The sequence below is a fragment of the Cryptomeria japonica genome, chromosome 8, assembly GCF_030272615.1.
Source record: "Cryptomeria japonica chromosome 8, Sugi_1.0, whole genome shotgun sequence".
In the NCBI taxonomy this organism is placed as follows: Eukaryota; Viridiplantae; Streptophyta; class Pinopsida; order Cupressales; family Cupressaceae; genus Cryptomeria; species Cryptomeria japonica.
The window spans coordinates 348907919-348933392 of NC_081412.1; the positions used below are offsets into that span (position 1 = coordinate 348907919).

The window sequence follows — 25474 nt, forward strand, 5'->3', positions numbered from 1 at the left end:
CGTCAACAGAATTGGCGCTAGAAGGAGGGGCTCTTTTTGAACCAAATAGTCCGAAGGAACAGTGTTATCCAGAAAATTTACCAAAAAAAAAGAAGAATACATTTCAAGCATGATCATGAATCACGATGGTGTTGCCACATGAAGGGTTGAATCAAGTAGTGCAACCTAATTTGCAGATAGGCGACATTCAAGAAGATATTGTTTCGGGATTGAATCACTTAGCATGGAACGTAAGGAGAAGTGAAGCTGAGTATAACAGAGTGAGAATCATCTTGGAACAAGAAGAAGATAGGGCTGAAGAACACCGAAGAGTCGCAGCTAGAGAGCTTCGCAATCAAAGGAACCTACAATAATCTTCGCAAGACTTCACGCTGGATCGCATTGGTTCTTTCTCGCCCGAGAAACATCAAAGACTATTAAGGTCAACACCAGGCATCAAGAATCTAAGTGAGCTTCAGTTTACTTCAAAGGCGAAGCGAGTCAAAAGAGAATATACTCCCAAGGAATTTGAACTAAGATTGGAGGAATCCCCTGAGTCATCACAAGCTCCGTCTCTTCAAGAACAAGTACAAGAGGCGATTCAAGCAAGTATCCAAGCAATTTCTCAGACAAAAGGCCAAGCTAGTTCATCAAGCCCCTCGACAAACTTCCAAGCCTCGAAGAGTACGATGGCACACCATGCTCCTCCTCCTCCTCCTCCTGCTCATGCACTTAATGGCGCAACTTGGCTAATCAACAATCCCTCACCATTGGAATTTGCGGTCTATCATGATATGCCTAAGAATCCAGAACACTTTTGTTCCAAATTCAATGTCAGTGATTTCAATCGTACAGCGGAGGATCATATCAAGATGTTCGAAGATCATCTTCGTAACAGACAAATCGAATATGGAGATGTAGCATGTAGGCTTTTTCCCTACTCATTAGGGGAAGAGGCGTACTTTTGGTTCATTCATTTGCCTATAGGGTCAATTAGGACTTGGGACGCGATGAAAGATGCATTTATTGCCAAGTTTGGTATACCAACCACACCAGCTGAGTTGTATAGACAATTTGTTGAGGTTCGAAGGAGAGAACATGAACCAATCACTTCCTTTAACAACAGGTTTCACCGCGCATACACGATGTTACGGCATCCTTATCTCATTGCAGACCCAAGGGAAATCTACTATGGGGCTTTAGACCATCTCACTGCTATGTTTGTAAGGACGCATCCTATCCCAAATGATCTAAACGCAGCATACGCAAAGGCTATTGAAGTTAGCAAGCACATGGGACAGAATATTACAGGGCCACTACTACACATGGGACCTGTCAACAGGCACCAGGATCAAATTGCGAGTTAGTCGGGCAACAGTACTTCCTCCTAAGGAGGCGACAATTCGTGGGAAAGAAAAGTCTGGGCTTCACGTTCATGTGATCGATCTTGATGATCCAGAAGAAGGACAGCAATCAGATGATGCTCCTAGATCACTAGCTTCAGAGTCACCTCATGAGATTCCCTCAATTTCCTTGGAGCTGCCTCTATCTCGTCCTGACATAGTAGTGGAGGAGTCTCCTCAGAATGTCGTCCCTATTTCAGCAGTTGAGCCTCCTATTGATCATCAACAAGAGAGTCTGTTGGAAATCTTTAAGGATGCTCCTGCATGCATTCATCTATCAGAGATTGATACTTCTACTTCTAGCTTTGAGGAGTTTATGAAACAAACTTCATGTCCTTTGGTTACCAAACAAACCATGGTTGCCATCGAGACAAATACTTCCCCCAGGATGAACACGGTTGCTCAAACAGAAACTGATTCTCCTTTGCTTGCAGCAGCTACTGAAGGAGAGTTGATGGCTTTACTTCCATGTCTTAGTTCATTCACACCCAAGAGGAAGAAGCAAGAGATTTCTCCCGATGCCTTTGATTATCAGCAACTCAAACAGTCTAGACCCAAGGTTGCTAAAAGATCCAAGACGATCTCAAGGGCAACAGTTGATGGTAGTAAGATGAAGGTGGCTGAAATTGTTGAACCTCTTCCAAATAAGCCATGTGAAGAGATGTCAGCTACTAATTACAAAGTCACAAGGGTAGAATTGGATAAGCAAACACATGAGGTAGTAACGCATGATGCCCAGTATTTTGTAGCTTCACTAGTACAGCGGTATGATGAGCTTCTAACCACGAAAGACAAGCTAGAAGAGGACAATAGGCAACATGTTGTTGTTGTTCGTAAGATCACAAAACCTACCGGTGAAGTGAGTAATCCTTCAAGTTCTACCGAGGCGCGAGAATCAATCCAGGGAGTTGAGAGAGCTACTCAAAAGGTAAAAGCATTGGAATCTTGAGTTGATCAGCTTCATAATCTATGTGCACAAGTCTTGAAGGAGGTTTTCCAAATGATGGTCAAGTTGAAGACCATTGAAGAACAATTGAACCAAGTTTCTGATACTTTCAAACGGAACTTGGAAAAGGTAGAAGACAGCTTGACTATTTGGCTTAAAATTCCTAAGCAAAAGTTAAGTGTTCTTCTAGAACGTCAAGTAATTCCTTCAAGAGTTGTGTACTTGGAATATCAGGAGCTCTTGGAGAACAAAGCCCTTGTTCTTAAGTCACTTATTGAAGACATTGATGCTGCTATGAGGCTGTGAATGGAAGTTTTTCAGGATATGATCTCTCATTGTCAGAAAGCTTCTTGCACCATCATGGGTCATGATGGGGAATTATTGGTAGAAAAAAAGGTTCTTTCTGATTTACAATTGAAGATCTGTCAAGAGTGGAAAAGTGAACCATTTTCAGCAGCATCCATTCAAGCCTTAGTGACTTATCAAGTTTACTTGCGGGAAATTTAGTCTTCCTTTGAGAGAAATAATGCCACAATCCTTCGTTACAGCGATGTTATCGTGAAAACCATGATCGTGACCAAAAATACCAATGAACCGGACCCTGATGAGCTGCAAATGATCATCCAGAAGTTCAAAGGATTAATGTCTTCACACTCTACAACTTAAGTGTTTTTCAACACTAAGTTGTATTTTTCCAAAATTGTAATCTCTTAGTTGTAGTTTTTCTTTTGACAAGTTACATGTAAAAACCCTTTGTAAATTGCAAGTCAAGTCTTTACTTGCACTTTTGTAATTACATGCAAGGCAACTACAAGTTGTTTTCAGTTAGGACTGTAGTTGGAATAAGTCGTAGTTCGTTATTGAATAAGTCTTGGTGGTTGAGAGAATTTCTCAAGTTAGTTAGAATCCTCCCACCTTTTTCTCATGACTCCCCTCCTATGAATACTTGGGGGGTCTATTGTAATTTTTATCTTTTAGAAAGCAAGCAAAAACTCTGCCAAATTTATAGCAAAGAAGTCTTTGAGCTTTCATGTGTGAATTCAAGAATTGAAAGAAATCGAAGGAAATTGCTCAATCTTTGAGTCTTTGTGCTACATTATTTAGTTTGTGTTCTATTTAATCTTTCTTGCAAGTGTTTCTTCAAGAGCTTAATCGAATTTGATTTGCAGTCTTTGTGCTGCAAGTATGTGAAGTTAATATAGATTAGAATAAATATTCTTTTGAGAGGAGCTGTAAGACTTTGTGTTTGCACTTATTCTTATGAGAGTTTAGAAGCAGACTTTGTAAGAAATAGGTGTGAGTCTTTGAGCTCATACTACTTCCTATTGTTTTATGTAGAGAAGAATAAGGTATTTCAGTCTTTGAGTTGTTATATTTTGTTCTTGATAGCGTTAGTATAGAAAAGGGTAGATAGGACTTCACATAATCAAAACTTTGAGCTTGATATTGCTATCCCATCCCGAAGGAAGTGACAGAAGTCTTTAAGCTTTCAGGAAACTTCATTTCCTTTCTCTCATTTCATTTCAAAAAATTGTTACTGCTGTTTTATGTTAAATTGCTATCATTTTTCTGTGAAGAGAAAAGGATATTGGCTTTCTTGAAAGAAGAAGAAAGACTGTTGTCCCATCCCATTTTATTTTTAAAGTTGTAGTTAAATAGGGGGAGCCTTCCCTTAATTAGGAAAGTTTTACTCACACACTGTGGTTGAAACCACAATTTTATATATTTCCCCAAGTGTACAAAATTTTCAACCAACAAATTTATGTAATATAATATTAATTTAAATATTTCAAGAATATTATTATTGATAAATAAATATAAATTAAAAAATAAATATTTAATAATTTCAAATAATCATTCGTTGAAAAATATTATATTATATTATATTAATTAATAAATAATAATTGTTTCATATATATCGATCAAGGAGGGGACATGACATGATATCACAATCAACGTGTTTTCTTAGCATCATTGCCACTATTGGTCATCATTTTGCCCTTGTTAAATTTTGAATTGTCTTTAGTTCGAGACTTTTGTCTATGTTTCATTTCTTTGAGTTCAAAATAATGGCATTTTGTTGAGTGTTTGCCTTGATTTGATCTTAAATTTATTATTTGGGTTAGGTCATGGTTTCAAATTGCAATCAAACGAGCTAGTTTGTGTTTGTTAGTTTGTTCGTGTCACGACTGATGCAGCCAAGGACCAGGTATTTAATGAAAGGCAGCCAATCCTTGAAGCCAACACAGAATTTTAAGAATACATACACACTTTAAAATCTTGATAACATTTTATTAAGCTCGTAAAGCATACATAACTCCATAACTCCTTATAAGGCTAAACAATTACCCTAAAAACTTCACTTACACATTCCACTCAAAACAAAATTAAAAATACTACAAAAATTTACTAACAAACCAGACTTGATACAAAAAAAACTCTCTTTTGTTTTGCAAAGTTAACAACTCTTTTACACACCAAAACCATGATTCTAAAGTCTAATCTTCTTCTTAGACATTTCACAACTTTTTCTTTCTTTTATAACTGCAGCCCTCTCCATATTCCCCCGCTTCATCTCCATAAAGTTCTTGATTTGCAATCCTCTCCCAACAATTGGTTCCCTTCCATCTAAAAAAGGGTAATAATCTATTTTATTAGCAGGTCAAGCTGCCCCTCTACAGCTTCCACAAAACAAAGTCAAACAATAGGAAATTGAATTCAATGCTGAGAATTGCCTCCACTAACTTATTTAAGGAAAACACGAAAAATATCCTCAAAGCCACCAACCGTATCTGCCAACACTAACCGCTCCATTCTGTAAAGTCCCTTTTCTGAAATAGGATTTAATAATAGATAATAATAATTAAATTAAGATATAAATAAATAAACAATAAAATAAATACAAGTTAATTAAGTTTAATGAAAAGTCAAGAGGCATGCTATGAAGAGTTGTGACTGTAATGTCCCCTACTGGAAGGCTACCTATTTCCCAATAATTATTAAACTATATTATGTATTAAATTAAGTTATCGACATTAGAAAACACCTAATTCATCATAATACAATTAATACTAATTATTTTAAGGGTTTTCCCTCAATTCTTCCCTAACTCTGATAGAGGATAGTGGAATTAATGTGTGCTACGGCGCTTGGAAACTGTCTACGTGTAGGCTCACTCAAGGTTTCAGGAACATCTGTTCATGCCCATGTCAAGACTCTCCCTCAAGGCTTCAGAAATATATGTCCTTACCCCATCTTGGGACTTACCCGTCTTGTGACAAAATTACTCCGCCCCCCCTACACAAACCCCCTATCCCTACGTAAGTATTAGCTGAAGACTAAGAATTGGGCTATATATGTAATAGTCTTTCATGTACTATGAATGTATATGAAATCAAGTATGACTGTCATACATAGTGCAGTCTATATTAATCTTACTACTAAATTCTGCATAAGAACATTATAAGGCTTCATATATTAAGCATACATTTTCAGCACATCCCCATGCATACCACCAAGAACAAGGATGTTACTGCCTATAAATTAATAACAGTTCTCATCTGATCCCATCTGATCGATGGTGATGTCACTGGATGCTTTGATTCCTTTCCTTTATATCTCTCAATGTGAGGGACAGGTCACACCTCTTCATCATGTATGCCCTTTGGCAAGAGATACACCCTTTCACCAATAGGACCCTTTGAAAGAGTTCAACTCTTCATTATTTCTGCCCTTTGAAAGGGACATAACCTTTTACAATCAGATCTGCACTTCTGATTCCCAAATTATCCCCCCTTCAAATTTGGGGGAGTCGCAACTTATCATTTCATGCCTTTTGTCCATTCATTAACTTTAATCAAATTTTAATTATATTTAATTATTTTCTTTTATATTTTAATTTAATTTTTATTTTTATTCTTTTATATTTAGATTTTATTATTTTTATTTATTATTGAATTATATTTCAAAGTGGGGACATTACAATGACTCCCCCAAAAATGAGATATAAAAGGGAGAAAAGTTCATTTCAAAGAGGACAGGGAGGAAGGGAAAAAAAATGGAGCATTTAATGTCCCCTTTCAGATTTACCTTAGATTATGCCCTAGAACCACAATTGCAACAAGTTAGGGTTATGGTTAGCTTCCTTATCAAGTAAAAAATCTTCTTTAAACAATAAGGGCTTGGATTTATATCTTGCAACCATGACCAAGGATTCACATACACATATATCTCTCCCATTACTAGGCTTAAATAATAACATATAATAATTTTTAAATCAACACATACAATATCTATATTGCTTCTTACTATTCAAACATATTAGGGTATGGGGGAAGAAGCATGATAGGTCCACCCGAAGCCATCCCACACTAAGCCCAAGAGCAAAAATTTGGCCCTCTTGGCCCTGATAGCAGGCAAAATGGACATCCACTCGGGGTATCCTACCTAGTGGGCTCCTTGTACCCGCTTTCCCTATCCATGCTTCATCTCTTAAGATTAAAAGCCATCATTATAGAGTCAGAGAGGAGATCGCAATGAAGGTTCCTCAATTGTCCTATCTAAGCCCAAGACCGGAGCTTTGGCCCTCTTGGCCCAGTGGCAGGCAACATGGACATCCACTCAGGGTATCCTACCTAGATGGCAATCCTCATGATTTCCCCCTTCCTTACACCTCCTTCCTTTTATACATGATGGGGGTTTACAAACAGATTTATTAATCAGACATTTGCAATTTATATCCAATCATACATATATGTATATAAGAAATAAATATTGGCAATTAATGCATAAGCTAGATATATACCACAAGAGCTATTATTCAGATTATTAGATGCTGATTATAGCAGGTCTAAATCAAATTAGTGAGAGTCTGAGCCTAAGTATGTGTTTGTTGTTTACACGTTTCTGATTCTGATTATTGTTCCTTGTTCTCTGATTGCTGTGATTGGTTCTTAGTTGATGATCCTTTTCTACCTTGGATCTTCCTCCATTTATATCTTGATGATTTCATGAAGAGAGGCGCGTCATTAGAAAGTGGCTGCCCTCTCAGCAAAGACATGACTTTTCAAATCTGCCCTTTTTTCGAGTCTCTTCATAACCAAACATTGTCCTTCTTAGTCGTTGTAATGTCCCCTTTTCAAAATAGGATATAATAAACAATAATAATAATAAAATTATAGATATAAAAGAACAAAATTAAACATAACCATAACTAAAATTTAGTCAAGTTTAATGAATGGTCAAAATGCATAAGATGAAAAGCTGTGACTCTCTCGAACATGAGATATAAAAAGGATAATAGAACTTCATTTGAAAGGGGGATAATTTGGGAATCAGAAGTGCAGATCTGATTTAAATAAGCAGTGCAGATTTGATTGTGAAAGGTTGTGTCCCTTTCAAAGGGTAGAAATAATGAAGAGTTGCACTCTTTCAAAGGGTGCTAATGGTGAAAGGGTGTGTCACTTGCCAAAGGACATACATGATGAAGAGGTGTGACCTTTCCCTCACATGGAGAGATATAAAGGAAAGGAATCAAAAGCATCCAAGGGAACACCATCAATCAGATCAGATCAGATCAGAACTGTTATTTACAGACGGTAGCATCCTTGTTCTTGGTGGTATGCATGGGGATGGAATAGAATTGATATCCCGATGGAATATATATTGATCATTCATTAAGAGCATTAGAGCGCACAGCCTGGTACGCTAAATATTCTCTGGTGTCTGTAATTTTGTTCGCTTATTTCCTTTTTGGATTAATAAATAAATAAACTTCAGAATAAGATAAACTATATGACTGAAATCAAGCATTTTTCCCTAGAAGAAGCTGGTTATTAATTAGCATTTATCTGCAGTTACAATATCATAATTTATATGATTTCTTATGTAATCAAATATCAGAAAAACACATATATTAGTGATCTGATCTCAAATACTTCTGCTAATGCCTATGGAGGATGGGAATGATTTGTGCAAAGGGAAAGGCGGTCTAATTCCACACCAATCAAGTGGTCCCAAGATGGGTAAGGATAAGTGATCCGGAAACCTTGAGGGAGTAGTCCCAAGATGAGGTAAGGGCCTGCATCCAGAAACCTTGAGGGAGCTTGTTGGTAGTTTGGTTTCTCAGCGCCCTACCACCATAATTGCCCCTTCCTCCATTAGGGTTAGGTAGTAATCAAATTAGACCATAATATAGAGGGTTATGATTTATAATATGAAGGAATAGTAGTAATAAGCATAATAACATTTGGTAATGCATTCAATGATGTATGACAATTGTTGATAACATGACAGCTTCCAAGTAGGGGGCATCACAATCGCACCTCATAATGACAAGTTATAATCCTCCATCGATTGCTAATTGAATGTTTGATGACTTCCTCATTGTTGTTTGCAATCATCGGTCCTTAACAACTTACATGCTATCTGATTTACCTTACGATTTTCTTGTTATTGTTATTGTTATCTCAAATCTCAAATTTGAGATCTAGCAAATCTCAAATTTGGCTTTGAAAGCTCAACTGGTTCCAACCTACGCTTGATTTGAGCATTGAACTGCCTCTTTCCTTTGCAAGTCCGGTTGATAGTCCAATGATCACCTTCCTTTCTTGTGCAAATTTTGTTGGCGACTGCTTCAAAATATGACTTGATAAGCTTCGGCATCAACTACTTCATTCATATATTCACTATCAAGCCCTCCTTCTAGCACCAATTTTGTTCATGTGTTATTAAGCACTTCATACACAGTTTAAAATACCATGATATCTTATCCTCTCTTGAACAAAATCTCCTCAAATGTTGAACTAAGTGATCATTTGAGGTCTCCAAGGTTCCAAATGTCAAGTCTTGGCGTGTGGATAAGCTCAATGGTTTGATGTGATATTGTTGGAATCGCAAGGGGGACTTACATTTGTACTTAACTCTTGCTTAAATGTTGATGGAATATGAAGATTTACTTAACTTGGAAAACAAATAGCAAAAGGGATTAAGGGTTAAGAAAGCTAATCTAATCCTAAGAATGTAAGAGACTATGAATGACTTAGTGAAACTCTTCTAGATTTTGCTTTGCCATGCAAAGAACAACTCCACAAAGCTAATGCGATCTTCTAAGGTAATCTTATGATGTTCAAATCACCACCAACAACATAGACACCATCAATGTGATGTATGTCAATGGGTGAGTAGCAATCAAAGTTGAGCTTATATAAAGAGTTCAGTTGACCACGCAAAGTATTTAGCAATCAACAAAATACTAGTATGAACATGCGAATTTCTCCATTAATCATCCACGATAACTTCCATCCATCCTATCAACATTAAAACAAATGAGAAGTAAAGACCATGCAAATTGTTGAATCAACACATGAAATTCACCATATCTTCAATAAAAATAATATGCTTCTTGCAACAAAGTCTTGACAACAATATTCTTTTCTCCTACTCTACTCTAGCTATTTGCTAATGATCCACCTGCTAACTAGTGTCTATTAACCCTTTACAAATGAGGAGAGCAAGTCCTTTTATAGATCTCCCTTACAAATGAATGGCCTGAATCAAATCCACATCAATGGCCAAGATTACAAGATAAAAACCCTAATTAAGGTTTGTTACACCCATTACATAACATTTAATGCTTGACCAATGAATGATGAGGTTAGGTACATCAAACTTTGTGCCTCCACATGTGGTAGTTATACTCTTCATTGGATGAGTCAAGTACATTGAATCTAGATACCTTGCCTTGGAATGATTTGATTGGGTTGGTCATGACTTAAACACCGCCTTAGCTTATTCCTTGTACTCATCACAAGTGTTTGTGATTGAGCAATATCTCTTAAAACTCAATATTTCCAAGAGCCTGAGGTGATGATGGTGGTAGATATTCCCAAATTGCATCATCTTATTTAATTTGATCACCTTCACCTATCCTTGCTCCTAAATCCCTTCATTTGAAGCCTTCATCTTGGATTACTCCCCTGTTGTACTAGCAACAATTCTTGGATTTCTAGAGTAAATTCAAGATTGTCCAACTTCCTCCTCATCATAAATGCCTGATCCTCTTTGTATAACTTGATTCTTGCAACCGCCTCTTGTATTCTGAATGCCTTGATGACGGGCAGATCTTTCTTCTTTGAAGGCTAATGTAATCCACCTCGACCTTGTTGTCTTCCTCATATCCACCTTCAGGTTGGTGTTGAGTCTTCGTGTGGCCTGATTTTGAGATGCATTCTCTCTTCCTGAAGTGTTGTAGAGAGAGCTTTGGTGAAGTTTCCTTCGAAGTGCATCCTTGCCTTGATGTTGCTTGTAGTCGACTCCTTTACTCTCTTCCTTAATCACCTGCAAAAACAAAACAAGATACCATCAAATATACCTAATATATACCGATTTCACACATTTTTCAAACTTACTAATATAATATGCATTCCTAATAGGGGTGAAATGGTGTTCTAATTTCACTCACTTCAGGTCTGATTTGGGTTTTAAGTCTAAGGATTTTAACATTTTCAAGTCTGATCGCGGATTCTACCAAGTGATAGACAAATTTCACACTCCATCTCAAGGTCATGGATCTTTGTAAGTCATGGATGATCTCTTGCTTCCTCAAGATGGTGGACATTAGCACTTCATCACTCACCTAGGTCGGGGATTTGTGCAAGTCGAGGAAAAATGTCACATACTGCCGAGGATTTGGGCTAGTCAAGGAAAAATGTCACCTATTGCCGAGGATTTGGGTAGGTCAAGGAAAAATGTGAGGAAGGTCGTGTATTTTGGCCAATGAAGGAAAGATGTGAGGAAGGCCGTGGATTTTGGTCAGCCGAGGAAGGACTTGCTACCTCTCCAAGTCATGGTTGCCTTACCCTTCATCAAACATATTCATTTGCTTGATTAAATATCACAATGTTGCACTTAACATTGCCAAGTTGTGGATTTGAGCAACCCAAGGATGAATCACCTCACTATCAGAGATTTGAGCAAGTGAAGGAAAAATGACCTCATCGTCGTGGATTTGAGGCAATGAAGGAATAATGTTGATGATTGTCGTGGATTTGAGGCAATGAATGAATAATGTAGATGACTGACATGGATTTGAGGCAAACAAGGAATAACTTACTTCTCTTGTTCAATCTTGCCAGCTTCAAGCACCTAACCAATTAATTCACCCTCAATATGATATTGATCCTCATTCAATTCACTCCAAGTCAAGGATTGTGCAAGTTCAACGTTTCATCTTCACTTGAAGGATCAATCTTGCCATCTCCATTCTTGAGGCATGGATTTTGGCAACTCAAGGAAAAATGCACCCAAGGTCGTGGATTTGGGGCAGTGAGGGAAAAATCACTCCTAGGTCGTGGATTTGGGGCGGTGAGGGGAAAATCACTCCTAGGCCATGGATTTGGGGCAGTGAGGGAAAAATCACTCCTAGGCCATGGATTTGAGGAAATGAGGGAAATGCTCGTGACTTGCACTTTGAGTTGACCACTTCATTGTTTGCCTAAGTTGAACATTCCAACATCTTTACTTGCAAACTTGGAGGATTCACGGGGTAAATTCACTCATTGCCACTTCCATTTAACATCATCATCAAGACCTTCAAGGTCGTGGATTTTGGCAACTCATGGATAGCTCACTCTAACCTCATCACTCACTAATTTCACCAAGTGTAGAGTGACTTGCTCATAGGGTTGACTTGGCATTTTCTTTCCTTTTATCATCACCTAGACCTTGATCGATCTTCATTAAGCACTTCACCTTAGTTGATTGATCATTACTCCTTGATAGTTCCTCACTTCTACGTTCTAGCCTAAAGATATCCACTTGATTGCTTGACTACTCATCACACTTAAGACTCATACCCTAACCTGACATAGAGGTTGCATTGTGAAGCATCACCCAAAGACTACCATAACTCTCCCCTATCATTTGACTCTCACTTATCACTTGAGCACTTAAAGCTACAAAGACTCCAAACTGGTCTAGAGGGAACCCTAACTGTTGCTAAACTGCCTAACTTGATCACATCCTAACGACAAGGCATTGCATCTTCTCACAAGAAAACGTTAAAGACACTAGAATTATTGCCAAGCTAGACAACTAAGCTAAAACAACCATGCTACCAAGCAAAAAGTGGGGGTCCCCGGCGATGTGTGAAAACGTCACAATAGCAGGCAACATGGATATCCACTTAGGTTATCCTACCTAGATAGCAATCCTTGTGATTTCCCCCTTCCTTACACCTCCTTCCTTCTATACATGATGGGGGTTTACAAACAGACTTATTAATTAGACATATGCAATTTATATCCAATTATACATATATGTATATAAGAAATAAATATTGACAATTAATGTATAAGCTAGGAATATACCACAAGAACTATTATTCAAATTATTATATGCTGATTATAACAGGTTTGAATCAGATTAGTGAGAGTCTGATCCTAAGTATGTGTCTGCTGTTTACACATTTCTGATGCTGATTATTGTTCCTTGTTTGCTGATTGTTGTAATTGGTTCTTAGTCAATGATCCTTTTCTGCCTTGGATCTTCCTCCATTTATATCTTGATGATTTCATGAAGAGAGGCACCCCTTTAGAAAGTGGCTACCCTCTCAACAAAGACATGATTTTCAAATCTGCCCTTTTTTGGAGTCTCTTCATAACCGAGCATTGTCCTCCTTAATCGCACCTCATAATGACAAGTTATAATCCTCTATCAATTGCTAATTGAATGTTTGATGACTTCCTAATCGCTTGTTTGCAATCATTGTTCCTTAATGGCTTACATGCTGTCCGATTTACCTTCACAGAAAATCATGAAGTCTTAAGGATAAGACCATTTTCTTGTTATTGTTATCTCCTACATGGCAGGGTTAATTAATCACTAATTGCTGTGATTTGAAAGACTATGGTAAGTCATGAAGGATATTACAATATCCCTAAGATAAATCGCCGACTATCAAGGTATGTATTATCCATATAATGTGGGGCACAGCAGTCCACCCTTTCCAAGTTAATTAAGTTTAATGAAAAGTCAAGAGGCGCGCTATGAAGAGTTGTGACTCCCTCAAACATGAGATATAAAAGGAAGAAAATTTCATTTGAAAGAGGAGAGGAAGGAAGGAAAAAAAGAGAATGGAGCATAGGAATTAATGAAAGGTAAATGAAAAGAAGGAATGAGAAGGAAATAAGGAAGTGATTCTCTCAAAAGGGCAGAAATGATGAAGGGCTGTGACTCTTTCAAAAGGTGATAATTATGAAGGTTGTGACCACTGCAAAGTGCAGACATGATGAAGAGGTGTGACTCCTCCTCACTTGAAGATATAAGCAGGAGGACAAATTCAATTAGAGAGGGGGAGAAAAGAGGAAGAGAATAAGAGGAAGCAGCATTTAATCTATAACCAGAAGTACAAATCTGATTTGAATGATAAGGCAAGCAATGAGGAGATATGACCCTTACAATGGGTGTCTCTTTTCGAAGGGATGAGTCTCCTCAATATAGTATGAAAGTGTAAAAAAGATTTAGGCATCAGAGAAGAGCAGAAAAACTCATACATCAAACACAATCAAGGAAGACTCAATCAGTTTCATAATTAATAGGAATAGTCAGCAGGCTTATATATTTTCAAGTGATGGCATCTAAGTCAAGATTTAAAGATTGGCAATTTGCATTTCCTAAATATAATTCATAACATTTTGGGAATTCTAGGGCAAAATATAGGAAATCCCAAAAGGGGACATTACACACTCAGCCACTTCAAATTATTCAACTTTTTTAATGAAAAGGATTTTACCAGCTGTAACTATCTGTTATGAAATTTGTAGTTGCCTCAAACAAAATTGAATGTCCCTACATCAAACTCCCCATGTAGGAAGAAATATCCCAAGGACATTTGGAGAACCTTGGGACTGATATCCCATCTTTGTTTTTAATCCAAAAAATCTCTTTGCCCTTTTGATTCTTCTTCATTTGATTACTTGTTTGTCCTTCATAATAAGGGTACAAATCCTCCACTTTAAAAATTGGTGAAATATTTACTCCTCTCGGAAATTCTATTTCATAAACATCTATTGCACAATCCTTGAGGACCTGACATGGTCCTAGTACTTTCCATTTTAACTCATCATGAATCTTTCCTTCTGTAAATGAGCAAATATCCAATCTCCAATTTGAAACTTCTGAATTTTACTCTTGAAATCAGCATATTAGCATTCACTCTCGAGCATTCTTTCTCCTCTTTGAAAAAATTCTGCTTACCTTCAATACCACTTCTCTCCTTGCCCTTACCTGCTGCATGTGGATCACTCCCTACTTCTTTTGCTAACTTCAACAACCGTTTTTCCATGCTCAAACATACAATAGGACATCTATCTGCTTGAACTTTTTCTTTCAACGAGCTTAAAGTGAATTTATTTTTGTCCTTCCCAATAGTGTATGTATGTTCTCTTCCATTATAAATAGCCTATCTATCAAACTAACAAGGTCTACCCAAAAGAATATGACAAAAATCCATGGGCATTATATCACACATAACTTCATCCTTGAAGTTTTCAATTTGAAAACTAACTAAACATTATTCACTTACATAGAGTTGATGACCCCTTTCCAACCAAGAAACTTTGTAGGGGTTGGGATGCTTTGTACTCTTAACACTAAATTATCTATACTACCGCCGTCCACAATTACCTTGCAGCACTTTCCACTTGATTTGCACACAGTCTTAAATGAACTTCTTTGTTCAAGGTCTTGCTTCTCCTTCTCTGGTTTTAATCTCTTGAACATTAATGCTTCTTATTCTGGTTCTTCTACATGTTCAGGTGATACAACACTTTCTACATCTACTTGTGCAAAATGATTTTGAGCCACACTGTTTTTACTATTGTCTTGTTGTACTTGAGGACATTCAAATGACCTATCCCCAACTCCACATTGATAGCACAAGCCTATAAAACCTTTTCCTCTACCTCTTCCATAATAACCCCTTCCTCTTGATAATTCTCCTCTTCCTCTTGCACCTTGATTGAAATCATTATTTCATGAAGTACTAATTTCTTCTTCACATGCTTGTTCTTCCTTGCTACTATTTGCTTGTTCTTTCCCAATAGTGGACCTTCCTCTTCCTCTTGAATTATTTTGTTGCCTTCTAGATAACTTCTTGTCTACCTTTAAAGCACTTCGATAGGATTCCTCTATGCTTCTAAAGTTCAACAACTAATCTCATCTTGAATATTTAAACGTGGTCCATTAACACACCTTGCTATCTTTTTTAGGTCATCTTCTAAATGTCCAGCCCTTATAGTGAGTTTGTAGAACTCCTCAATATATTGCTTTACATCTGCTTCCCTTTGTCTCAAATTTTGTATACTTTTGAACAAACTCAACTAATAATCTGAAGGTAAGAATTTGGCCTTCAACTTCGACACCATTTTACTCCAACTTTTAATTTTCTCTTTCCCTTTTCTTTCTCTTTCATTTTGTACATAGTGCCACCATAGACTTGCATGGCCCTTTAACCTTGTGCAAGAAAATTTTACCTTCTTGGATTCTTCTATAGAGTCATAGTCAAAGTATCTTTCCATCTCTGTAATCCAGTCTATTAATTCTTCACTATTTAGGCTTTCATTATAATGAGGTATATCCAATCTGGGTGTACCTCCAATCTTTGCAATAGCTTTAAGAAATCTAGTCTCTGCAGCATCCACTACTTCTTCTTCATGCCCTTGAGCTTCTTGAGTCACTTCTTCTTCATCACTCTCGTCTTCAAGGTGAACTCCCCTTCTTTGAGTTGTCTCTATTGCAGCCAACCTTGCTAGGATCTCCCTCATTCCTTGAGCTAATTCTACAATTCTAGATGCTTCAGCTCTCCCACGTCGTCTACCAGCACCCCAACTGAGATTCATTTGTATATCTTCTCCAACACTAGCAGAGCTCTTCTCACACACTCAATCAAAGGATCCCCTTGCTTTGATATCAATTTATGCACGCGAGGACCAGGTATCTAATGAAAGGCAGCCAATCCTTGTAGCCAACACACAATTTTAATAATACATACACACTTTAAAATCTTGATAGCATTTTATTTAACTCGTAAAGCATACATAACTCCTTATAAGGCCAGACAATTAGCTTGAAAACTTCACTTACACATTCCACTCAAAACAAAATTAAACATACTACAAAAAAATTTAGCATTTCTCATATTTCGCAGTGGACTAACAAACCAGACTTGATATAATAAAACTATCTCCTTTTTTTTGCAAAGCTAACAACTCTTTTACATGCCAAAACCACTATGCTAAAGTCTAATCTTCTTCTCATACACTCCACAACTTTTGCCTTCCCCTACTTCATCTCCAGAAAGTTCTTGATATACAGTCCCCTCCCAGCAATTGGTTCCCTTCCAGCTGAAAAAGGTAATAGACTATTTTATTAGCCGGTCAAGCTGCCCATCCACAACTGCCATGAAACAAAGTCTAACAATAGGAAATTGAATTCAATACTAATAACTTCCTCCACTAGCTTATTTGAGGAAAAAGCCAAAAATATCCTCCAAGCCACTAGCTGTATCTGCCAACATTAACCACTCCACTCAGCCACTTCAAATTATTCAAAAAATTTAATGAAAATGTGTTAACTTCTAAAATAAGGATTTTGCCAGCTATAACTATCAGTTCCGAAATTTGCAGTTAACGGAATTGAATGCCCCTGCATCAATGCCTTGGATTCATTAATTGAAATTTGAGTATGTCCATTCATGTCATGGTCCATTGATGTCTTTTCCCAACAAAATCGATGGTTTGCCAAGGCTTATCATCTTACTTAGAGGCCTTGTAACTCCTAATAATGCTAAATTTTAATATGTGGCATCCTCTTAGTCGATCACATGCTTTAGTGGTTATTTGAGTTTGTGCAAACTTAAAGGCTCCAATAAGCTAGAAAGAATACATCATTATATCCAAATGAATATCACAACTAGTTTTTTGTATTTGGAAATTTTTAGCTCCAATTAGAGGATAGACAAAATAATGTTATAAATTTGGGCTTATTAGTTACTTGTATATAGGGTCCAATTTAACCTCACATCTTGTTGAAGTTTTTTTCATTTCCTTTCGCTTTGATGGAAAAACACATCATGTAGTTCTCAAATCCAATTCAACATTGAATTGCATACAAATATTATTTTGTGTTATTAAGGAGATTGTTTTCCACATATCTACCATAATAGATTGTACCCAATATTGATTGGCCAACTACTATGTTTTGTGTGTGCAAGGAGTGATGTGTTGAGTTGAGGAAAGGTATAATTAAGTTAGAGTGATTCACAAAGTTGGTGCAAGCATGCGGAAAGAGTCAACTTCTTGCACCTTTGTCAACATTCAAGACCTTTGGTTCCATTTTAAGTCTTTTTACCTCTAATACTTTCACAAACCCAATGTAATTTTAAACCTAGTTTCATATGAAACACATTTGGTTTGGTCTCACATCAAGTTTATGATATTTTGGCAGCCAATTGCTACAATATCCTCAATAGATCCAACATTTTATGTTCTCTACTTTATATATTAAGTGACAACCAAGGGTAAAATAGCCTACATTGACATGGTAGAAAGTCTATGGTAGAAATGTTATCAGTTGGCATGTTGGTATCTATCCATAGGATCTTTTGGATGGCTTAAGAGTTTGTAGTTGATTCTTATCGTTAGGAGTGAAGGAATGGACTCAATATTGTTTCAAATTCAATCAACTAATGGAATCAAGTTGGACTTTCTTGCACCATTTATTTCCAATTTTATGCCCTTTTTGCTCAGATTTGCAGATGGACGCAATGTATTTCTAAAATCTAGTCAATTGCAAGGTCAAGGTCAGGTATGGGTTTGGCTGAGGCATATCCAAGGTATGTCTATGGGGCACACAATGGTTCTAAAGGATCCAAGTGTTGATGATTCCCCAACAACTCATACCAGTTGTCTCCAAGTGGCAACATCTCATTGCCTTCTATATATCTATGAATTGGTTTGATAGGCCCATCTTGGTTTTGAGATGTCCTAGTATCCACTGATTTATGTACAAGTCTCCTCGAGATTGTGCCATGTGGAAGGGATTGACTCATTGGCATGTAAAACAAATGTAAGGATGAACATTTGAGTCTCCATGGATACTATCAACTATTGATCTCCCCATGGATTGCCCTAGTCATAGCTTTTATGAAATTTCATTTGCATTATGCTATTTTTCTCAAAACTTCGAATTTGGTTTCTACCTTTGCTTCCCAAAAGCAATAAATAAATCCAAGGATGTTTTTTCATTGATTCTCAAGGAAATGCCGAGGGGAAGTAATTTATGCCATTAACAAATGAGTAACTAACCAAGATTGTGTGTTCTAATTTTGCAAAAGAAATTAGAAGAATTTCACTCCAAGAGTTTCCAATGTGTTCAACTATGCAAATTTTGTGAAGCCAAGAGTTATCTACCTATTGTTTCTCTTGCTACATCAGCTTCAATGGAAATTCTCTCAGGTGTAGTGGAACCCTTGTCCAATTTTGTTAATTGGGCACCAAAGTGAATTATAAAACAAGGGAACCAGTGTTAATCATTCCAAGGGGGTGAGCCTTGCCTCTTTTGCATCAATCTCTTACTTTGATCAAAGAGTCATGTCATGATATAAAATGTTGTAAGTGAAGCCAAGAAGGCTAGGGAAGCCTTAATAGACCATGGAAGAGACTACCTAAGAGCTAGCATATGTCTAGGTGTACAACTCATCTCTGAGAACAACCTTTCTTTGGTGTAGCACCATTACCCTTGTTGAAGATTTATAGCTGCGAGAGAGATTTTCTGAAGAAGCCTTGCCAACGGTTCTTATCCGATGTGGAGTGATTTTGTGTTGGCTGCCGTTTCTATTCCCGTATGGAGTTCGTCGGTTGCCTTTCTTCCTTGCGTCGGTGGTGTAACCGACCTCTTTCTTTATGTGTGACTCTTGTCATTCCCGTGGGGATGAGTAATGGCTAGTTCGGGAGAGTACGAGAAGAGTCTGGTCTTTTTCGTGCGTTGATTGTTGTCTTTCTTGTTGTGGATTATGACGGATTCCTATATAAGGTTGGTGATAAGGCAACCGTGGGTAGAGCTGAAGGCTTTCCGTCATTCATTTTTTTTTGTTTGATAATCACCCTATGTAATGTTCAGGCTTCATATGTAATGTTCAAGTTTCTTGTGTAAGGTTTGGGCTTCTGTGTAATGTTCGAGCTTTTGTTGGAGATCATTTATGCTGCGATCTTCATCATTTTTCAGTCTTCTCTCTGTGAAGGTTCAGTCTCTCTTGAACAGATTCAGATTACTGTGGGTTGTTATATGATAACAATCGTATTTAGTTCTTGACTTCTTATTATTGTATCAGACTTGCTATCATAATAAAAGATTCATTTTGTGTGGCTGGGTTTTTCACCCTCAAGTGGAGGGTTTTCCCAAGATAGATTTTGTGTATCTTGTTTCAGTTTTCTATATTCTGGTTCAAGTTTTAACATGATATCAGAGCCAGGTTCCTCCTATAGAGCCTAACCGCTTGAAGGTAGATCCTGTGCTTTTGTCCTAGGATGGGCACTGCAGCTTAGCATTCTGGCACACCCTACTACAGGTGGATTTTTGTCGCATTTATGTGGTTGGTCCATCACTTTGTTGTGGATGATATTAACGACAATTCTTCAGATGATGCTTAAACTATGCACAGGGCAGATATTGTGGATAGATGATGAGTGATGGCGAGGGCCAAAGGCCACACAGCCATCAGATCATCACTAGGTGCTTCAATGTGATCAATCCAAGTGAATGGAAATTCCATTGCTGAGCAAAATTATAAAAGGATGATGAGAGATTGCATTCAAGGAAGGAAGACCTTGATGATGGTTGCCATGAGATTGAGTTGGTGACTGTAGACATTTTCTTGAAGAGGAGGAATTACTATTCAGAGGGAGCTTGACTTTCAGCTTCAAAAGGAGTTTGATTCTTTCAGCTTCAGAGGAAGCCACATCTTTTGGTTAATGAGTTCTTCTTTGTGAGAGAGAAGTTCGAGGTGCAATCCCTTGTTAAAGAGTTCTTCTCTGTGAGGGAGAAGTTCAAGGTGCAATCCCTTGTTAAAGAGTTCTTCTCTGTGAAGAAGAAGTTTGAGGTGCAATCCCTTGTTAATGAATTCTTCTCTGTGAGGGAGAAGTTCGAGGTGCAATCCCTTGTTAATGAGTTATTCTCTACGAGAGAAGTTCGAGGTGAAATCCCTTGTTCCACCCTCTGGGAGTAGCTATGGTGGATCCACCCTTTAGGAGTAACCATGGTGGAAGTCATGTGTGTGACTTCATAACTTTATTTTCTGTTTTTCTGATTCACCCTCTAGGAATAGCTATGGTGAATATTGCTATGCTGAGATAACATTTTTTTTATTTGGGAAAATCTGTGATGAGATTTTTTTTTGTTGACATTCTTTTGGTTGCAGCTATGTGTACTTGTCATGTGATGACATTTTGAAGATCTCTCTCCTGCTAAGAGGGAGTGTTGAAGGTTTATAGCTGCGACAGAGATTTTCTGAAGAAGCCTTGCCAGCTGTTCTTATCCGATGTGGAGTAATTCTGTGCTGGCTGCCGTTTCTATTCCCGTATGGAGTTCGTCGGTTGCCTTTCCTCCTTGCGTCGGTGGTGTAACCAACCTCTTTCTTTATGCATCACTCTTGTCATTCCCATGGGGAAGAGTAATGGCTAGTTCGGGAGAGTACGTGAAGAGTCTGGTCTTTTTTGTGCGTTGATTGTTCTCTTTCTTATTGCAGGTTATGACGGATTCCTATTCAAGGTTGGTGATAAGGCAGCCGTGGGTAGAGCTGAAGGCTTTCCGTCATTCATTTTTTTTTGTTTGATAATCACCCTGTGTAATGTTCGGGCTTCATATGTAATGTTCAAGTTTCTTGTGTAAGGTTTGGGCTTCTGTGTAATGTTCGAGCTTTTGTTGGAGATCATTTATGCTGCGATCTTCATCATTTTTCAGTCTTCTCTCTGTGGTTCAGTCTCTCTTGAACAGGTTCAGATTTCTGTGGGTTGTTATATGATAACAACCGTATTTAGTTCTTGACTTCTTATTATTGTATCAGACTTGCTATCATAATAAAAGATTCATTTTGTAAGGCTGGGTTTTTCACCCTCAAGTGGAGGGTTTTCCACGATAGATTATGTGTATCTTGTTTCAGTTTTCTATATTCTGGTTCAAGTTTTAACAACCCTAATTGTCATTAAATGTCAATACAAAAATCTATTGTAAATGAGATACATCATTTTGGTGTTTTCAAATAGACCTAAGATTAGACTATGTATACACATGCTAAATCATAGAGCTGTATGCTGCCCTGCCGATGCTACCTTCTATGGTCAAAAGAATTGACTTGACCTTAAGTTAAAAATAGCTAAACGGATCACAACTGTCCAGGATCAATTGTAGCAGTCACGACTATCTATGGTCCTACGCACCCAAAGGATGCCTAAATGGCTAAGAGAAATACGAGGTATACAAGAGAGCCAGGAGGATCTAAGTGATGCTAAGATAGAAAGGAAGGTAAAGTGGGAGTTAGAATTTAATCTAAAGTATAAATCTTATGGCAATATTTCTCCAGACAGCCCACTCCAATCCGGATTTAATTGATTCAGATTCAGCTGCTACAAATTCTGTAGAAAATCACCGAGTAGCAAAATAAAACATAGTTTAATATATTTCTTTACAGGAATGTGAATATAGCATTGAGTTTTTTAGAAAACTCTGTAATGCATCTCCCATTTGCTGCATACTTCCTCTCTATGTTTTATGTACGTGTGTTATAGTAGCCCATCTCTGACCTGCATTTATTACATCATTTTTCAACAGAGTGCAGAACCTTCTAAATTCCAAAAGAATTTAGCCAGTGGAAAGATTCATATATAATTATATATGCACCTAGACTAAAATGTAGGTGCATGTGAACAAAGGCCTGACAAAACTAACAAATTCAGAGAAAAAAAAGCTTCACCAGAACGTAAAAGAAGGAAAAGAGAACAAACCAAAATTCAGAGCATGCTTCAAAAAGTCTAATTGGCCTTGTCTGCCCGCAAATTTGAAGTATTTTTCCCAAAGCTGGCATCTCATAAGGTTCATCTTCTTCTGAAGTCAATAGTGAAAAGGGATCTTCAATGTTTGAGACTCCAGCTTCATCATTCTCTTCCACATATTTACCTTCTACTTTTGTGTACTCAACGTTCTGAGATTTCTGCACGCCAATTATCTCCATTTTGCCAAAAGCCTCTGAGATGTAACTTGCATCAGACAATGAAGACTTATTTCTATTCTCTTGAACTGTCGAATGGGTGTTCACAGGTTCTTGAATGACGTCCCCCCTATCAGGGCATTCAGCAGTTGCATCTTGATTTTCATTTGACTCTTTCAAAGATACGTGCCTTGAAGATTTAATCTTATAGATTGAAACATCATCTGATACTTCAGGTGGAGGTTGCTTTGAAGGTTTAACCTTATGGAATGAAAATCCATCTGATGATATCAAAATATCTGAAGATGCGGAGGACTGAGATAAAGCGGAAGGAGTGTTAAGTATAAGGGAAATCAAATCTGAACAATTGCTGAGTTCACCATCTGAATTGTGTGAAAAAGATTCACCTCCAGACTCTTCCCATACAACATCAAGACCCTTAACCAAACTCTGCAATGGATCCAATTTGCTTGGAGCTACCAATCTTGGGCAAATTGCTTGCACAGGTGATGGGCCCTCCTCTTCGTCCAACTCAAAAGAATCAACATCTTTAAAGTAAGATTTTTTTTCCTCAATAAAATCAATTGGAGGGATTTCCATCCTTTTCTGTAAATGTCAGCAGTGGATAAAATGAGTAGTTTCATATATGATATGATTTTGAGCATTTAATATACCATACAATGTATAAGCAATCAAAAACATGACACTATTTTAAAACTTTCTGATTTTCTCATTGATGGATCACAGAATGTGATTAAAAAAGTTTGCAAACATAAATATTCATCTTAAATAGTTGAAACTCCCCAACAAAGTGCAAGCCTTACATTTGAAACTCTAGATTGGCCTTTCTTCTTAGATTTCCTCCGTTTGTTTGTACGTTCATCCTGTGTAACATGAGATGCAATGCTCTTGCTTCCTCTGCCACACACATACGTAATCTTTACACTGGATTGTTGATCAGTTTAAAAATGGCTACTTCTTGTTCCATATAAATTGGGAAAAGGTTAAACAGCCAGTACACTGTTTGTTATTTGGCGTGTCTTAAGTTCTAAATAACAAACAATATGCACACTGTACACTTTCAGCTTATAAATTGAAGGTGAGGTAATGCTAACCTAGAAGACAGCGCTCGGCAAATCCAACTTTGCCTGCGAGTATTCCGCGCAGTAGCAGGAGGCCGAGTATCGCCATTACCATCTCTATCGTTTCTGTGATGGAAAATAACCCCGAATACATATTGTCATTAATTTCAACAGTGGAGTGAATCAGTGAAAGCACACTGCATAGAATGACTTACTGGGGATGCTTCTGCTTCTCCTTGTTGTTTTGAGATCCTCCCTTACGCGTGTATACCGCAGTCGGGTGATCATCCTCGCCTACAATGTCGCTCCATCTCACACCGGGCACTCCTGCTCATTTCACAAACCATCAATAACAAATTTTAATACTACGCATGCCATTATTGGTAGCCAAACAAACACGGGGAAGCTTACCTCGCTGGCTGCCCATAAATGCCGGCCACTATATGAAATTAAACCAGACGCATATGCAAAAGAATTGCCTATTGGGGCTCAAATTACAGGCCGCGGATGCTCAACTCCCAGACAGTCCATATGTCATCTACTATTTTGGAAATATACCGGGGGGGAATGGAGCTCGCGCTAATTTGAATATTGAGTTTTCCCACTACATAGATTTTCATCACCATAAACTTTAAATTAAAAATTAAATAAATTAAAAAATCAACCATACAAATATTCACAGCCAGAATTTTTTATAAATAAATTTGTTATCAATTTGTAGCTTAAAAATAATAACATATTAGTAAAAAAAGTTAATACAAAGGTAAATATTTATAATTTAAGTCGAATTAAGTTTAAATAAAAAATATATATTTAAAGTCAGACTAAATTCAAACATCAATAAAAAAAGAAAGGCATTGAGTGTTCAAAACAACCATGGTTACTAAATTTATCACATACATCAATAAAAATGGAATTGTCATCAATGGGCTTTAAGTGAGTAAGAGCACTCTCCTTTTGGTATTTGTCAACAAGTTATTGTTATCACCAAAATGTGCACCCTTGTTGAACCCAATTCAACCATCTAGTGAAACATGGGGTGATCTCTAAGGTCGTGGATAACCTATAAAGGTAAACCTTCAGGGGGGTTGGTTCCCTTCAAATACTTCACCTAAAACTACTGCAACTAAGAAAAGGGAAAAGAAAAACTTGTAACAAAATATTAACTCTAAATAGGTGATGTACCAAATGTTGCTCAAACTCGTATTGCTATTTTGACACATAGTTGTTTCAATAACTCAACTATTTGTTCACGCAACTCATACATTTCATGCACCCATACATCAATGATTTGTAAAGAGGACCAAATTCTCACAATTCTAAGTAGGAAAAGATATACTTTTCACAACTAAGGCCTGATAAAAATTCACTTCATAGTTTAAAACCTGCACAAGTGTATGTTTTCTCTGAGCTTCAAGGCGTTAGAATGAGGCTAATATTCAAGGATCTCACAAATAAAATTTAAAAAATACTATAATCATAAGATTTACACACAAAGATAACAGAAGTTGAGAAGGTAAAGACTTAGCTTTATTGACTAAAAGGCGATGTAATCAGCAATACATATTTGAGAATGCTTTGATAATACAAAATATTTATTATTTCAGTCACAAAAATGACTAGTTTGAGTTACATACAGTGATTTATAGCTGAAAGAATTTATGAAAAATACAACCCTTAACAAAAAAGAAAGTAAGAACTAACTCTTTTCAACTTAGCAGTTGAATACTTATAAGTTTTACATGCCTTGATTATTTATAACATGTGATGCTAAAGGAGATGACAAATGTCCCTCCCTTTGATG

At 37.2% G+C, this 25474-nt stretch overlaps 1 protein-coding gene across 2 annotated transcripts in view; it reads right to left on the reverse strand.

The window, feature by feature from the left end:
• The window catches only part of LOC131045354 (serine/threonine-protein kinase haspin homolog), a 99014-nt gene extending 74765 nt beyond the window's left edge, over window positions 1-24249 (reverse strand). The window contains exons 1-5 of one of the 2 annotated variants that reach the window (XM_057978943.2): window positions 24082-24249; window positions 23886-23997; window positions 23704-23796; window positions 23413-23506; window positions 22386-23194 (exon numbers count right to left, since the gene is read on the reverse strand). In XM_057978943.2, coding sequence (XP_057834926.2) covers window positions 22386-23194; window positions 23413-23506; window positions 23704-23796; window positions 23886-23997; window positions 24082-24097 — 1124 coding nt within the window. In that variant the 5' untranslated portion in view covers window positions 24098-24249. The remainder of the gene's footprint in view (window positions 1-22385; window positions 23195-23412; window positions 23507-23703; window positions 23797-23885; window positions 23998-24081) is intronic. The other variant, XM_057978944.2, reaches the window with a different exon arrangement.
• Between the last annotated feature and the right edge of the window lie 1225 nt (window positions 24250-25474).